The sequence below is a fragment of the Halichoeres trimaculatus genome, unplaced genomic scaffold (genome assembly GCF_033239565.1).
Source record: "Halichoeres trimaculatus isolate MK-OKI-2021-1 unplaced genomic scaffold, fHalTri1.1 fHalTri1_scaffold_13, whole genome shotgun sequence".
NCBI classification, from domain to species: domain Eukaryota; kingdom Metazoa; phylum Chordata; class Actinopteri; order Labriformes; family Labridae; genus Halichoeres; species Halichoeres trimaculatus.
In genome coordinates, this window is record NW_027437191.1 from 17,343,517 (window position 1) to 17,358,940 (window position 15,424).

The 15,424-nt window shown below is 39.7% G+C and overlaps 1 protein-coding gene across 3 annotated transcripts; it reads left to right on the forward strand.

Moving 5' to 3' along the window:
* The first annotated feature begins 1,865 nt into the window (after positions 1–1,865).
* Positions 1,866–15,367, forward strand: LOC141801856 (adenylate cyclase type 3-like). 3 transcript variants are annotated; one of them, XM_074685161.1, is made up of 22 exons: positions 1,878–1,931; positions 2,082–2,187; positions 3,343–6,324; positions 7,528–7,677; positions 9,001–9,140; positions 9,236–9,347; positions 9,438–9,565; positions 9,732–9,890; positions 10,006–10,165; positions 10,261–10,368; positions 10,529–10,605; positions 10,739–10,900; positions 11,037–11,124; positions 11,325–11,441; positions 12,809–13,080; positions 13,202–13,283; positions 13,556–13,714; positions 13,941–14,087; positions 14,199–14,315; positions 14,430–14,556; positions 14,639–14,763; positions 14,837–15,367. In XM_074685161.1, the coding sequence occupies exons 3-22, from the start codon at positions 5,644–5,646 to the stop codon at positions 15,017–15,019; spliced, it is 3,294 nt and encodes a 1,097-aa protein (XP_074541262.1). In that variant the 5' UTR covers positions 1,878–1,931; positions 2,082–2,187; positions 3,343–5,643; the 3' UTR covers positions 15,020–15,367. The 3 variants fall into 3 exon arrangements, with proteins under 3 accessions (XP_074541261.1, XP_074541263.1, XP_074541262.1); XM_074685160.1 differs by lacking the exon at positions 2,082–2,187 and having other exon boundaries at positions 1,866–1,931; XM_074685162.1 differs by lacking the exons at positions 2,082–2,187; positions 13,941–14,087 and having other exon boundaries at positions 1,866–1,931.
* Positions 15,368–15,424: the final 57 nt, after the last annotated feature.

The window sequence follows — 15,424 nt, forward strand, 5'->3', positions numbered from 1 at the left end:
TAGTCTTAAGCCTACTTAATGTTATATTAAGTAGCATGAAGTGTCACAACAATATACAAGCTAGCCGTTGAAAGTTACTTTGCAGTGGATGTTCTTTTGTTCTTAATGGCTGCCTGCTGATAAGGTGAAGTTAAATTATACTGTTCAGCAAATAAAGTCATTGTACTTTCTTAATCTGTATAGTTTTTTTTTAATATTTCTATTATTAGGGTTATCAATATAGCACATTTCCATTACAATGTACACAATACCCATCCCCCCCACCCCACCCACCCCCTGAACAACCAACATGTTAACCCCACTCCCACCAAGATGTCAAAATAACAAAAATAATACAGAATAATAAGAATAGAATAAAAACATTGCAAATACTAAGTAAAATAACAATGAAAATAACTGATAATTCTTACAATAAATCACACTTAAAAAAAAATAATAATAATAAAAATAAATAACTAAATAAAAATGAAAACTGAAAAATGTACAAGACAGCTGCGCACAGAAATAAGATTTGCTCACTGTGATTGTCAAACAGTACATTAGTCATCCAAAGACCTAAGAGAGTCAACAAAGGACAAAAAAGGACTCCATATCTTATTAAAATTGTCAGAGCAACCTCTAATGCTGTATTTAATTTTTTCCAAGTAAAGAAAAGACATGAGGTCCCTCAGACAAGAATAAGGAGATGGTGGTTTTTGGTCCTTCCAATGAAGTAAAATTCGCCTACGGGCCACAAGAGAAGCAAAAGCTATAACAGTCCCCTCTCTAGTGGAGATATTACCGAAATTGTCAGGAACACCAAAAATAGAGATTAGAGGGCTGGGAGCCACCAGTCGATTAAGGACCTTTGATAAGACTTCATCGAAGGTGGACCAGAATAAATTTAGCTTAGGACAGAAGAAAAACGTGTGAGTGATTGGCAGGAGAAATAGAGCATCTATCACATGTAAGACTAGTGTTGAACAATTTGCTTAATTTGACTTTGGAAAGATGCGTCCTGTGTAAAACCTTGAACTGTATTAGTGTCAGACTAGCACAAGGGGTAGTAGTGTTGACCCTTTCCAGGGCTTTCAGCCACCACTCGCTGGAAAAGTATCTGTATAGTTAAAGTTCGAAAACTCTGGTTTGTTAAATATGTCTTTATTCAAAAACCATACCTGTACTTATTTTTTCTTAAAACAAAATTTAAGTCAACTGTATTATTTAAATAGATTGATTTTATCTATTTAATAGATAGATAGATAGATAGATAGATAGATAGATAGATAGATAGATAGATAGATAGATAGATAGATAGATAGATAGACTTTATTAAGCCTAAGAAAAATGTGTGTTTTTCATGATTGATCACAGAGTATATGTGTAATTAGCTTAACTGAAATTCTTTTCAATATAATTAATATTTGATCACATTCAAGCATCCTTTTTGTATCTCTAAAACCTTATAAATTCAAAAAACTTCTTGTTTGGATAATTATTCAATATATTTTAACTACATAGAATGATAGAATTCTATACACCATATCGTCTTTATTGTGAAGGTTAAGTAGATTCTGTAGCTGTAGTAAACTGACTTTAATCCAGTTGAGATGAACCAAAAAGGTTGCAGAGCCCTGGTCTGGAAGAAAAGTGTTTCCTGATGAAGAGTCAGCTGGTTCTGAGGTGAAATGAAAAACTTGAATAATTTATAAAGAAACCAGAACAATAAAGTGAATGAGAGGATCATACAATAAAATTACACTTCAAATATTCTGTAAGTTTAATAACCTTTACAGGTAAATTACAAATTGCTGCTCTTGTTCTTTGGCACGCTCTAACATTGTTTTTCCTGATTGGTTCAACCGGCTGACTATGAGAAGTGACATCACACAGGAAAAGGAGGAGCTTCTTAGAAATGGAGCAGCAAGCTGCCATGGCAGAAACAAGCCTGGGTGAGTGTAATAAAGAACTGCAAAATAAAATACCAAAGCGTAGTAAAACTAGAAGTAATGTCAAAGTCAAATTACTAGGACAACTAGGAGTATGTTTGCACATCTATTGCTCAGATGCCCATGCAGCTGCTCTCATGTGATAACTGACAGGAGCACACAGCTTTGTCACAGTGTTTCTGCTGATTCCCAAAATCACTCAGAGCTCAGGAGGAGTATAAATACCTGCTTTAACAAAGGATATTCTCCACTGTGTGAGGTCAGTAAGTAGAGACACGGTTTGTTGGTGTTTGTTGTTCTTTCGTGTGTCTTCCAGACTTCCTGGTTTAAAGTTTCAGCGTGGACACACTCAAGTGGTTTCACTTTTCTCTTAAAGAGACAGGAGTCGTTTTTTCTACATGAGGTAGAGACTGTTTATCTGAGTAAAGTGAGACGTATCCAGACTCTGTACTTAACTGAAAGCAGTAATAAGGGAGTATAGAAAGTATTTTGTTACAAGTTCAACAGCAAAAATCAGAAACTGACATCCTACTGTATAGAAACCCCATCCTTTCACAACACACAGAAAATTCCTGCAGCCTTAATTTGACTAATATAACTGTTAGTTCCTAGATATTGTACTTGGTATTTCTAAACTGCATCATACTGCATTATTTGATATTATTTAAATGACAAATTATATAATATAATATAATATTATATTATATTATATTATATTATATTATATTATATTATATTATATTATATTATATTACATTACATTATTTTATATTATATCATATTATATTATATTATATTATATTATATTATATTATATTATATTATATTACATTATATTATATTATATTACTATATCATATTATATTCTGTTATATTATATTGTATTATATTATATTATATTATATTATATTATATTATATTATATTATATTATATTATATTATATTATATTTTAATTTGACTATATGTGGGAGTCTACCAGAGAATCAGCATTTTTGTATCTGAATTTAATATCTGGGGCACCATCACAATGACCATATGGAGATTATTTTAATTTGGTTTTCTATTTTTTCCCATACCTTTATTTCTGTTTTTAAAAAGAATTTAAAATTAAAGGTAGAAAAGAGCAAAGCAGGCATGCATCAACATCACGGAAGACTTGCAACCAGTGTATTACCATCTCCTTACTTTGTGGCCCTTAAAAAGCTAAAGCTTCGAGGGGGCAGGTGCACCTGCTCTATCAAGTGAGCTAATCAAGCATCTCAAATATCAGTCTTAGACTTCAGAGGGTGCTGAGTTGATGTGTTTGTTTTTTGGGTAAATTAATTGTGAAACTTTAAACCTGTAAAAGAAAAATAATAATATATGGTGATAAGTAATTTTGCAGACTGAAATCCTCCTCTTCCCCCTCTCAGGTGTCTATGCTTCAATAAAGACAGTCCTTCAGAGTGCGGCAGCAGGTTTTGCTTTTGGAGAAGCTGCTCTATTTGCAGTGGAGCCCACACTGACTGAAGATGATGTCTTACTGTCTGCTGCCACTCTGGCTGCAGGGCGAGCTGGATCCACAGGTGTTGGAGTCGTGACCTCATGCATCGTTTTCACCTCTGTGCTCTTTTCTCTGGGCAGCAGTTTCCTCCTCGCTGCCTTGATGATGAAGCTGTGGAATCAAATTGGAGTACAGCTGCCGTTGTTACTGGAGGTAACGACAGGAGCATCAGTTGTGCTGGGTGCTGTTGGAGCTGGAGTTCTGGCCGGCCTCCTTCCACCATTGATCTACTTTGCGGCCCAAGGCATTCTGGTCCTTGTAGTGTACTCATACTCCAACATAAACGACATGACTACAGCTCTACTGATCATCTTTACCACGCTCTACCTCAGCATTGTGTTCGGGAGATTGGGTGTAATAGCTGGGCTCTTTAGCATGGGATTTACCATCGCCCTACTATATGGTCTTCGAAAAGCTCTTACAGGGAGTACCATGCGAAGACCACAATCTGAGAGCGGGTGCAAATTGCTTGAAAGAATTGTCTTCTACTCTGTGTTTGTGGCGATGTTAGGATTTAGTGTAGGCTTGTGTGCTGGTGATGTGGGAAGAGGACTTGAAAATGAGGTGGTTGTGATGCTGGAGTCAGTCCTCTGGGTGGCGTTTCTGTCTGCTGGGCTACTGGGAGCTGGTCTGGGAACTGTGGCCATGGTAGGACTTGGGAAAGAAGTTGCTGGGATAGTTGCTATAGCAGCTGCTGTAATATCATGTGTTGCTCTAAAAGCCATTCTGTTTAGTTCTTTAGGGCCCAGGAGCAGCACAGGGGTGATGATAGGAGTCACTACAGCTGCAGGGGTGTCACTTGGAGCTGCAAGCCTTGCTGCAAATCCAGCGTTTGCATCTAGAAATTCAGTTTTAGCAGTTTTAGGTTCAGTTGCAGGTGGTGTGGTTCTTGCAGTCAAAGGTTTAGCACTGAAACCTTCAACACCGACTACATCAGAACTTTTGACAATAACTCTTGTTGCAGTGGGGGCTTTTATCTTGGGTGCACCAAAGAGCCCATTTAACACTCCGGTGAATCTACGAAGAGGCCTCCTCACAGGGGCGGAGCTGCTTCAAGGAATCGGCATGGAGACAGTCACCGCAGCAGCAGCACCTATCGGAGCTGGGGCACTTGGGGCCGCAGCGCTGGGTACTGCAGCTCTGGGGAGACTGGGAACTGTGGGAGTTGTGCTGGCCATACTGTTGGCCTTAGGAAGTGCACTCAGTGGTATGATGGGAAAATCACCAGCAAAGGACAATACACATACAGACTGATTGATGAAATGATGTGCCAGCATGTGTGTGTGACGAGATGAATGTTTTTTTTTTCTTCTTTGTTTTGAGCATAAATCTGACAGGGAATGTGATTTTTATAAAGTTCTTCTGTAAATTAATGAACCTGTTTTAAATAAAATAAATAACAGTAACTAGCCCTGCATGTTTGTTTCAATCACAAAAATATATCTTGTTCTTTACCGCAGTTAAACTTTGGTCACTGATTCTCCCTCTTTTTCCTTACCACCTCACAGCATCAGTGCTGCATTTCCCTAGACAGGATTGCCACAGTCAGTTACTTGGTTTCATCTTAGCAACAGTAACAGAGGACTTGCTGTTTGGAAAGTGGATGTGGGGGTGGGAGGAGTGATGAGCAGAGAATAACATCAAGAGACAGCAGACCTGTACAGTAGAGTTGCAATGAATGACTGAAGAAAATATGGATGCATAATTTGAAATAAGGTGCTATCCTTATATTTTGTAGCTTCTCTGAAAAATGAATCGTATGGAGATGGACACTATGGGTTTTGGTGGTCAACCATGGGAGTCCCAGTCCTTCAGCTGCAGGGGAGAGGAAGCTGCAAGAAGTTTTGACACTGAAACATCTACGAGACAAAGCAAGACTGAGAGAAATTTGGAGGAATGAATGTGAATTTATCTGGACCATAAAATGAAGAACAGCACAAATATCTTCAAAAATAGAAGCATGTTTACAGTGGAAATGTGGATGAGTCACTTTAAAACATTATATGTTGGACATTTTTCCAGCAATGGCATTGTTTTTTGGCATAGAGGGAATAATCTCCAAAAGTAGGGCAAAGATGGAACCTATCTCAACTTTCTGAGACTTTTTGCCCTGTGTGAACTTCAGGAATAACAGTATTAAGTCACTAGGACCCCCTGCTGATAAACTAGCATGTCTCTGAACCGGGTCCACGCCACAGATCCCGAGCAGTCTGCAGAGTACTCGGTTGAGTGCTCCATCCCGGTTCCCAGTGACTCCAGCCACACGGCAGGTCGAGCGCGTGACGTGACCGTGCTCCAGACCGGCTGTTGCCGTTGCCTGCCGCGCGCTGTCCGCCTAACTTTCACGCCAGACTCACTGGAGAGGATTTACCAAAAGTACTTCCGCCGACAGAGACAAGAAAATCTGCAAATTCTGGGGATGTTTGCTGCACTTTTTAACAGTTTCATTATCATAATGTGCGCGGTTGTTTACACTGAGGACAAGCTAGCGATGGTGGTGGTCGCGGCAGTGGGTTTGGCTGCAGATGTTGTCCTCTGCGTGCTGTGCTGGCTGCAGAAGCTCCCCGCATCACCGGTGTGGCGTGGAGCAGTGCCGTACATACTGTGGCTGATGATAACCGTTCACGTTTTATGTTACATGTGTCTGAACAATGAGCGTTTCTCTCAGGCCAGCGACTCCGTGGGCTGGCAGGCGTTTTTCTGTTTCTCCTGCTTTTTGACGCTCCCACTGAACCTGGTGCCGCTGCTGCTGCTCACCGCGCTCTCCTGTGGGGTCCACACTCTGGTGCTGGGGGTCACCGTGGCTCAGAGGTTTGAGGATAACCTGCAGGGGCCCATGCTAGTTCGACAGGTAAATACAGCCTGTCACTGTAAGAAGGAAGGAAAGGGAAGGATCAGAAAATTTTAAAAACTATTTTTTAAGGGAATCCAAAATTATTTCTGAAATTAGAATTCGGATCTGTTACACAGACAGCTCAAAGTAGGGGTTTTATTTTTCAAGTCAGTGTTGTTAGATCAAAGTCAGTATTCTTACTTTATAATCTCAACTCCTAATAAAACTCTTTTTTTTCTCAGAGTTAAAGTCTGACATAAAACTAAAACAAATGTAAAATAGAATTAAGGTGCTAATCCTTTTACATACAACAAATAAATAATTTGAAAAAACAAACAAAACAAAACAATGTGAACCAAAATGAAAGTGAGCCAAAAGTGCATTTGGTTCACACATGAGTGATTACATTTTCTAAAGTGATTTATTTCTCAATTTTATCAAATGTATTCAGAGTTTGTTTATTCACATAAAATCAGGAGTGTCAAAAAGTTCATTCTTTTGCTGTTTTGTTTTTCCAGAAAATTGCCACTAATGAACCCCCCCTCATAAATCAATTAATTCATAGAAAATATAAAAAGGGTAAAATTATTTTCTCTTGAAGCATGTAATACACTCTCCTAGACATCAAAATGATATTGGGGGGTAACTTTTTGGAATGTATGTGTATTTTTTCTTCTGTACAGACAGTGGCAACAAATTTCCTGTCAAAGACAACAAAGATATATCTATCTTTCTATTGTGAATAATTTAATTTTTCACAATATTTTTTCAAAACGCCTACTGTATGCTTAAAGAAATGTTTTGAATGTGGTAAAATAAGATTCCCTTTATTAATCCCAAAGGAAATTGTTTTGCTAGAGTAAAAAAATAAATAAATAAGAGTAACAAATGCATTCTGTGTCATGTTAGACAAGTTTCTGTAAAGAAAAATACTGTGCACAAAATGTAATAAATGACCCGATGTTAACAGCACTAAGTAATTCACCTTGGAGCCTCCAGTAGGTTGTAAACTATATTAATCAAGAACAGGGAATTACACTTGATTTCCTCATGTGGATTGTATGACATCAAAGCTTAGTTAAAGAATTTTTTCCACCATTAAAGCTGAAAGCTGTTGGGATTTGCAGTAAAAATAGTAACAAAGTCTGTTTCAGCCTGATGTATACAGATGGTACTACTGACACAGTAGAATCTAATACTACACCCTGTCTCTCCTTCCAGCTCTTTGCCAATATGATGCTGTACCTGTGCTCAGCCGTGGTGGGGGTGATGTCCTACTACATGGCGGACAGGAAGTACAGGACAGCTTTCCTAGAGGCTCGTCAGTCACTGGAGGTCAAACTCACCCTGGAGGAGCAGAGCACCCAACAGGTATGGGTGGCACACGCACGCACACACACACACACACACACACACACACACACACACACACACACACACACACACACACACACACACACACACACACACACACACACACACACACACACACTTAAACAAAACAATCATTCACACCGCATGCATACTGCTAAATGAGATAATACAGTTTCTTGTTTTGGGTAAACACTCTGTGTTGTGGAACAACTTGTGCTTCCTCATTATGGCGCGTGTTCCTCAGCTCAGGGCTAATAGGATGATTAGAGGGACTGTTATTCACACCAGCAGAGCCTCCATCAGGGACCTGACTCAGTATGATTAGATAAAAGTCTGTAACAACCAACAGAAGCTCTACCAATAATTATGGCGCTATACCATCCTTTTTTTGAAGGTTTACTCAGCATTACCTTCAACTCATTTAGTTTTGTCCTAGTACATCAATTTGATAATGCTCCACACACTTTTAAACTTAATGAAATAGTATGTAGCTAATCTAATATATGTTGTGAAATGCAAAGGTGTGATATATATAAATAGAAGACCAAGAACCAAAGTTATCTTAGATGTCCTAAAAGTGGTTAAAATTAAGAGTGTTCCCTTTTTTGACCTGCCTGATTAATCAGCATAAAAACTATTCCTTTATACCGTTTAAAATGCTAATACTACTGGCAGGGGCAGGTGCCAGTTGAAATAATTAACACCAGGATGATAAAACAAAGAGAGGTATTACAGTTGATTTTCAAAATAAAGCAGAGCTTGAAAACAGCGTGGACACATGTATAACTAATAAGATGTACGGCTTTATCCACTACAGGTGCTGAAATCAATACAAACCTAAAAGTTCTCTGCAGGAGCTTTAATTTACTGAGCTAAATATTATACAGCCTGTAGTCTCAGACTTTGTTTTTTCCAATACTGTCATATACTGTTATTCCTTCTAAATCCATTCAGATGGATTCAGTTTTTTTTTTTTTTTTCCTTTTTGTGTGTGTGTGTGTGTGTAGAATAAAAGCGTGCTTGAATCAAGAGTTACAAAGGTAGACAATGATGGAGAGTAGATGCAGTTGGAGAAACAGAAACAAATGGAGGATATGAAATTCCCAAAGTGCCTCTTCGGTGCCAGTTTGAGCAGAAGTAAATAAAACCATCCAACCAACCAACCAGAGCACCTCTAACAAGAAGATCTCCTGGGAACTGCTTAGATCTATTTACTGCCTCAGTCACACACAAGCAAACTCACTTAAAAGACAGGTCATTGTTTTTCTCTGGCTGCTGTAATTTAACATGACACTTTCTTTCCACTGTGCCTCCACATAGGAGGACCTGTTGCTTTCCATCCTCCCCAAACACATTGCAGATGAGATGCTGCAGGGCATGAAGAACCAGGCTGATCAGAATGAGGTTCAGCAGCAGCAGCAGTTCAACACCATGTACATGTACCGCCATGAACATGTCAGGTCCGGATTTGTTGTCACAGATGTCACAGTTTTGTTGGATTAGTTTCACAGTTTGTTAAATGTGGCGCTAATACCTTTTTAAATTCTTACTGCAGTATCCTGTTTGCTGACATCGTGGGTTTCACCCAGCTGTCCTCGGCCTGCAGCGCTCAGGAGCTCGTCAAGCTGCTTAATGAACTGTTCGCCCGATTCGATAGACTGGCAGCTGTGAGTGTCAGACTTCTCATGCAGTTTTTTCTTCTTCCACTAAAGCTGATTCCTGAAACCTGGTTCTCTTCCTCTGACCCCATCCAACAGCAATATCACCAGCTGAGGATAAAAATCTTGGGAGACTGTTACTACTGCATCTGTGGGCTTCCTGACTTCAGAGAGGACCATGCTTTCTGCTCTATAATGATGGGTTTAGCAATGGTAGATGCCATCTCGTAAGTTTCTGTAATTTTACTGTTATAACTAAAAAGAAAACAAAAGCCAAATATAGGTTAAAGCAAAAGCAATTAAATCTGTGAGAGGGGAAGAGAGAATGTTGATCACAAAATGAAAACAGGAAATCACAAAATCTGCACTGACTGATTTTTGTTTTTCTTTTAGGTACGTGCGAGAGAAGACAAAAACGGAAGTGGACATGCGTGTTGGGGTTCACACAGGCACTGTGCTGGGAGGAGTCCTGGGGCAGAAAAGATGGCAGTTTGATGTTTGGTCCACAGATGTCACTGTGGCCAACAAAATGGAATCTGGAGGGATTCCCGGGTAAGATGAAAACATCCTTTTAAAAAAGGTATTTCTTTATTTAAATCACCTCCTAGGTTAGCAATAAACTTCCTTCCAACTTGATATTAAAGTGAGGGATTTGTGTGGTGTACAGAAGAGTACATATTTCCCAGAGTACCAAGGACAGTCTGCATGGAGAGTTTGAGCTGGAGCCTGGGGCTGGAGGGGAAAGGTGTGAGTACCTGCTGGAGAAAGGCATTGACACATACTTGGTGCTTGTGTCAAAACAGATGGCAAATGGGCTGGGTGGAAATGTGAGTGATGAGTACCACATCAGATAAAGAGTGAAACTTACTCTCCTATTTACATGACACTAACAGGTATTTTTCCTGCTTCTCCTCCCTTTAAGAAACCCGGCACTTTGTCCAACAGAAATTCAAACCAGTTGATCAACACTACAGCAACCAATGGGAGTACAGCCTCACCCCAGTCCACACCCACTGAGTCCAAACAGGAGGTGAATTTTTATGTGTTAATCTATCTAAATGTCAACTACTTAGACTCCATTCTAAACAAAGAGAGTCATGAAGTCATGAATAAGGGTTATAATAGAGCAAACATGTAACATGAGTATTTTTAAGTCTGACCTTCTCACTCTCTCTTGTCTGAACCTTCAGAGAATCAAGATGGTTGAGGAACAAGTGATCAACAGACGACTGCAGCAGGAGCTTTTGGAGAGAGAAACCAAGCAGATGTGAGAAAAAGAGAGAAATGAACCTTGTGATGTGACAGTTGAATGCTTGTCTGTGATTTGGCTAAAAAGTAGTTATAAATGTTTTATTTCCTTGACCACCTATCAGTGTTGCTTTGTCATTTTTCTGTATCAGAATGAAGGATCATAAGATCAACCTCTTGTCTCTGCGCTTCTTGGACGGGAAACTAGAGGACCACTACTCCTCAGAGAAGGAGAAGAGGAGTGGAGCAGCTTTCTGCTGCTTCATCATAGTGCTCTTCTTCATCACTGCAATGGAGGTGTTCATAGATCCTGTGTATGTTCATATAATTTACCTTATATCTACATTAATTCTCCCTGAATATAAAAATGAATGCCAACAGACTTCTTTGAATTGATGCAGATCAAAGTTCGTCGCACAGCTTGATGGAAAAGGTGTGTTCTTGTTGTAGGCTGGCTGTGAATTATGTGACTCTGGCAATAGGAGAGGTTTTGTTGCTCATCCTCACAGTCTGCTCCCTGGCGGCCGTCTTCCCCAGGGTGAGAAAACAAAAATAGAATCTATGGCTGTTTTGGGGGAGTTTTATTCAAAAGTATGTCTGGTGAACACTTTCCAACCTTTTGGTTCAAATTATTCAGCATCAGTATTTAAACTCAATGAGGGTGGGTGGATCAAAGATTACTTTTAAGAATTCAGCTTAAAGGCAATTCAGAGATGATGTGCTTGCTGCTTGTCACAGATGTTCTCCAAGAGGCTGGTGTCCTTCTCAATATGGATCGATCACACGCGTTGGGCCAGAAACACATGGGCCATGGCAGCCATCTTTGTTCTTACCATGGCTGTGATCGCTGATATGGTAAGCCGTGTGTCTGTGTGATACAGCATCATTAAAGGGTATGTAGAAACTCACTTGGCTAACCTCAAAACTACAGTAAGTATGTTTTACTGTAGGGCTACTCAGTCTCATCTCACCCAGCCCTTGTGTATGTGCATCTTTCATTTTGTGTGTTTCTATTCCATCTTCATCAAAGTCTCTCTGCCTTTCATGCGTCTGCCTGCATGCTCCCTATGGTGTCTATTAGTTGTCTGTCTTGCTGCCTTCAGGCTCATTTGTCTGAGCCCCACGGGAGCAGCCTGTTACACACACTGCTGCCTCTATGTCTGACAAGAACACACAACGCTAAAGAGCACGCTCCATTTTAGCATTCGTAGCATTCATATCTGTCATGTAGCGGTGACAGTCACACTCCGACAAACCGCCTGGAACATGTTTTGCTGTTGGTGTTGTTGCGTCTGTATGTTAGTCTCAATTGTATAAAAACATGGACATGTTCTCTGCGATGTCCCTCATTGGTTTCTAAAGCCAGAATAAAAATGCAGACTTCTTCAACCTTTCTGCTAATTCAGGAAGTGACAAAAGACAAAAGATGTGGAGCTGAAGCCACAGTCTAACTGTCAGGGAAACTGCCACAAGTTGCCTTTATCAGCTGCACTCCTAATAACAGCAAGTGTGCATAGATCTACACTGCAAAAAAACTGAAATCTTATCAAGTGTTTTTGTCTTTTTTAAGTAAAAATTGTCTTATTATACTCGATATGAGCCACTTTGAACTTATCAATCCAGAATAATGTCTTGTTTCAAGTTATCACAGTACAAAAATGAGGTTTGAATCGCTTGTGACCAGTAAAAAAAATCTGCCAAAGGAACAAGAAAAAATTGGTTGAATATTTCCTGAGACTAGAACAATGTCGTAATACAAGTAACTTTTCTCTTGTTCCATTGGCAGATTTTTTTACTGGTTACGAGCAATTCAGACCTCATTTTTGTCCTTAAATAACTTTAAACAAGACATTTTTCTGGATTGGTCATGTGAATTTGGCTCATATTGAGTCTAAAAAGGAATTTTCTACTGAAAATAAGACAAAAACACTTGATAAGATTTCCGTTTTTGCAGTGTATGAAAAATCAGAACGAATTAGTCTGAAAGAAAACCCATACACTCTCAAGTCTGTAGTAAAAGAAACAACAATAATTTTAGAAAGTTTAGAAGTTTAGATTACCACACATTTTTAAGGACCAAAAGCACTCTTAAAGTCACACCACAGTCTTAAAAAAGAGCATTTTGGTGTTTTTTTTCTTATAGTTGCAATTCATTTCCAGCGTTGAAACACTCCATTACACTCACAGACCACTCCTCATGCTTCTTGTTTCTAATTTCACAGCTGAGCTGTGTTCCCCCATCCCTCCGAGTCTTCAACAGCTCCTTGGGTCCCATGTTGGAGTCAGTTGGAGACCGTGGCTGCGCGGAGAATCCAAAGCACTACAGCTTCATGGCTGTGATGTCACTCATCGCCACTGCCATGTTAATTCAAGTCAGCCACCTGATCAAACTGGGTCTCATGGTGTTGGTGGTCACAGCTACAGGAGCGGTTAATATCTACAGCTGGAGCGACATCTATGACCTGTATGACTACATTCAGTTTGCCTCATACAGGTCGGAATCTTTGACTTTGCTGCTTTATATTGTTTATGTCATTGTTAATGGACTCAAAATCTAAGGTGTTTTTTAAATTATTTTCATAGGGATGTAATTAACTTCTAACTTGTGTTTCCAGAACATCCATTGTGCCATCTAAATATCTCATGACAATGATGATCATTGTCATGATGATCAGCTTTTACTTCTATGCCCGCACAGTAAGTCACCCCCTGCACTCCCACACTGTAACAGCCTTTGTGGGATCAAGGACCCCACAACAATGCAAGGTGGACATAGCCTTTTAGTTTACCCAGTGACTGTATAAAAAAGGGACATAGTCTCTGATAAAGATCTTTAAAGCCTTTTGTTGGTGGGGACAATATTGAAAAAGCTTGGCTTAACCTGGCCTCATTCAAGTCAGGAAACCCTACTCTTATTGATTTATACCATCAAATAACTATAATTTCCTCTGATGTGCATGATCATGTAGTTGGAGCTTCAGTCCAGGAAGCTGTTTCTGTGGAAGATCGGTGTTCATGACCAGAAGGAAAGAGTGTTTGAAATGAGGCGCTGGAATGAAGCGCTCGTCACCAACATGCTGCCAGAGCACGTGGCCAAGCACTTCCTGGGAACAAAGAAGAGAGATGAGGTACACAGGAGCACAGGCCAGTCACAATATGACCCAAAGAGGAAAAACTACAGAAGTAAAAAGTTTATGATAGATTTATGATATTCAAAAGCAGATTGATAGCAGCATTTGAGTCATGAAGCTGCTCATTTATGAAGCAACTGTGAATTAGTGCCCTCCTGTGGCTGACATCATAATCACATTTCATTGCTTTCAATCAAATCAAAAACAAACTTCTCATTAATAGGAGCTGTACAGCCAGTCTTATGATGAAATAGGGGTGATGTTTGCCTCCATACCAAACTTTTCTGATTTCTACACTGAGGAAAGCATCAACAATGGAGGTATAGAGTGTCTGAGGATTCTTAATGAGATCATCTCTGACTTTGACAGCGTGAGTCCCTCTAATGTTTGTAAATACTGAGAACCACCGGTACAAATGCATTAAATTTGCGGTGTCATTAATTGCAGATGACTTCCTTTGGATCACTGCTTTCTTTTACAGTTATTAGACAGGGATGAATTCCGCTGCATCACTAAGATCAAGACAATTGGAAGCACCTACATGGCCGCCTCAGGGCTCACTCCAGACAGCAGCACCAACGGTTACAGCAACTGCAAGGTGAAACATCCTTCATTATTTTTTTAACAAGTCAACTCTTTTAGTATATAACTGTTGTGATACTTAATCTGGGTCTGCACATTGTAGTGATAGTTTCATGCTATTATTCCATAGCCAGGGGACCAGTCTATGATAGAACGTTGGCAGCACCTTGCAGACCTTGCAGACTTCGCTTTGGCGATGAAAGTCACCCTCAGCAACCTCAACAAACAGTCCTTCAACAACTTTATGCTCCGAATAGGTGAGTGGATGAAGAGACTGTGCGTGTGCAAGCCTGTAAGTTAAATCATGTTGATAAATATTTCCATATGGATTCCATCCAGGTCTGAATAAGGGGGGAGTTCTGGCTGGAGTTATTGGAGCCCGTAAGCCTCACTACGACATCTGGGGCAACACAGTGAATGTGGCGAGCAGAATGGAGTCGACCGGAGTGATGGGAAACATTCAGGTAAAATCTTACATACTGCATTCTTCAGTGTCCTCTATTTGGCTCTAAATCGTATGTCTCATTCTCCCCTTAGGTGGTGGAGGACTGCTATGACATCTTAAAGGATTATGGCTTCCGTTTTATCAGAAGAGGGCCCATCTTTGTCAAAGGAAAAGGGGAGCTACTGACCTTCTTCATGAAAGGGAAAGACAAACCCAAAGGCAATTGCGGTCAAGTGAACACTGCCCTTCCACACCAAGTTGGAGACCTTTCTTGACTCTTGATAGCACAAGAAGAAGCCTTGGTCAGATTTTCAGTTTACTTATTTTCTCCCTTACACAGTGGTTTACCTACATTAATGTCATATGCTCTGAAAACTAAAAGCACTCAGCTTATGGAAGAACACTAACACATGAATAGTTCTATAATATGCAGGGTTATAACAAACATACCATTAAACACACAAAGATTTAAAGAACTCAAACAGATTCTGTATAGTTGCACATGACTATGAAAAGCTCGGCACTGACTTATGTTTCCTTTACAGTTTTCTCTGAGCTCAGGTATTGTGTAAAACTTGTAGCTTTATCACTTTGTATTTTTGTTTAAATAAAATATGCTTGCACTCACTCATATTTGTGATCACTCAATTGATTATGAAGTAGAATAGTCTTTTTTCACC

What these genes read in the sequence shown, in the direction of transcription:
- LOC141801856 (XM_074685160.1), top strand. Translation starts at nt 5,644, where the DNA reads ATGTCTCTGAACCGGGTCCACGCCACAGATCCCGAGCAGTCTGCAGAG. An exon ending in GCAATGGTAGATGCCATCTC is followed by an intron (nt 9,566 to 9,731) that starts GTAAGTTTCTGT and finishes TTTTTCTTTTAG; the next exon opens with GTACGTGCGAGAGAAGACAA. An exon ending in GAGAGAGAAACCAAGCAGAT is followed by an intron (nt 10,606 to 10,738) that starts GTGAGAAAAAGA and finishes TTTCTGTATCAG; the next exon opens with AATGAAGGATCATAAGATCA.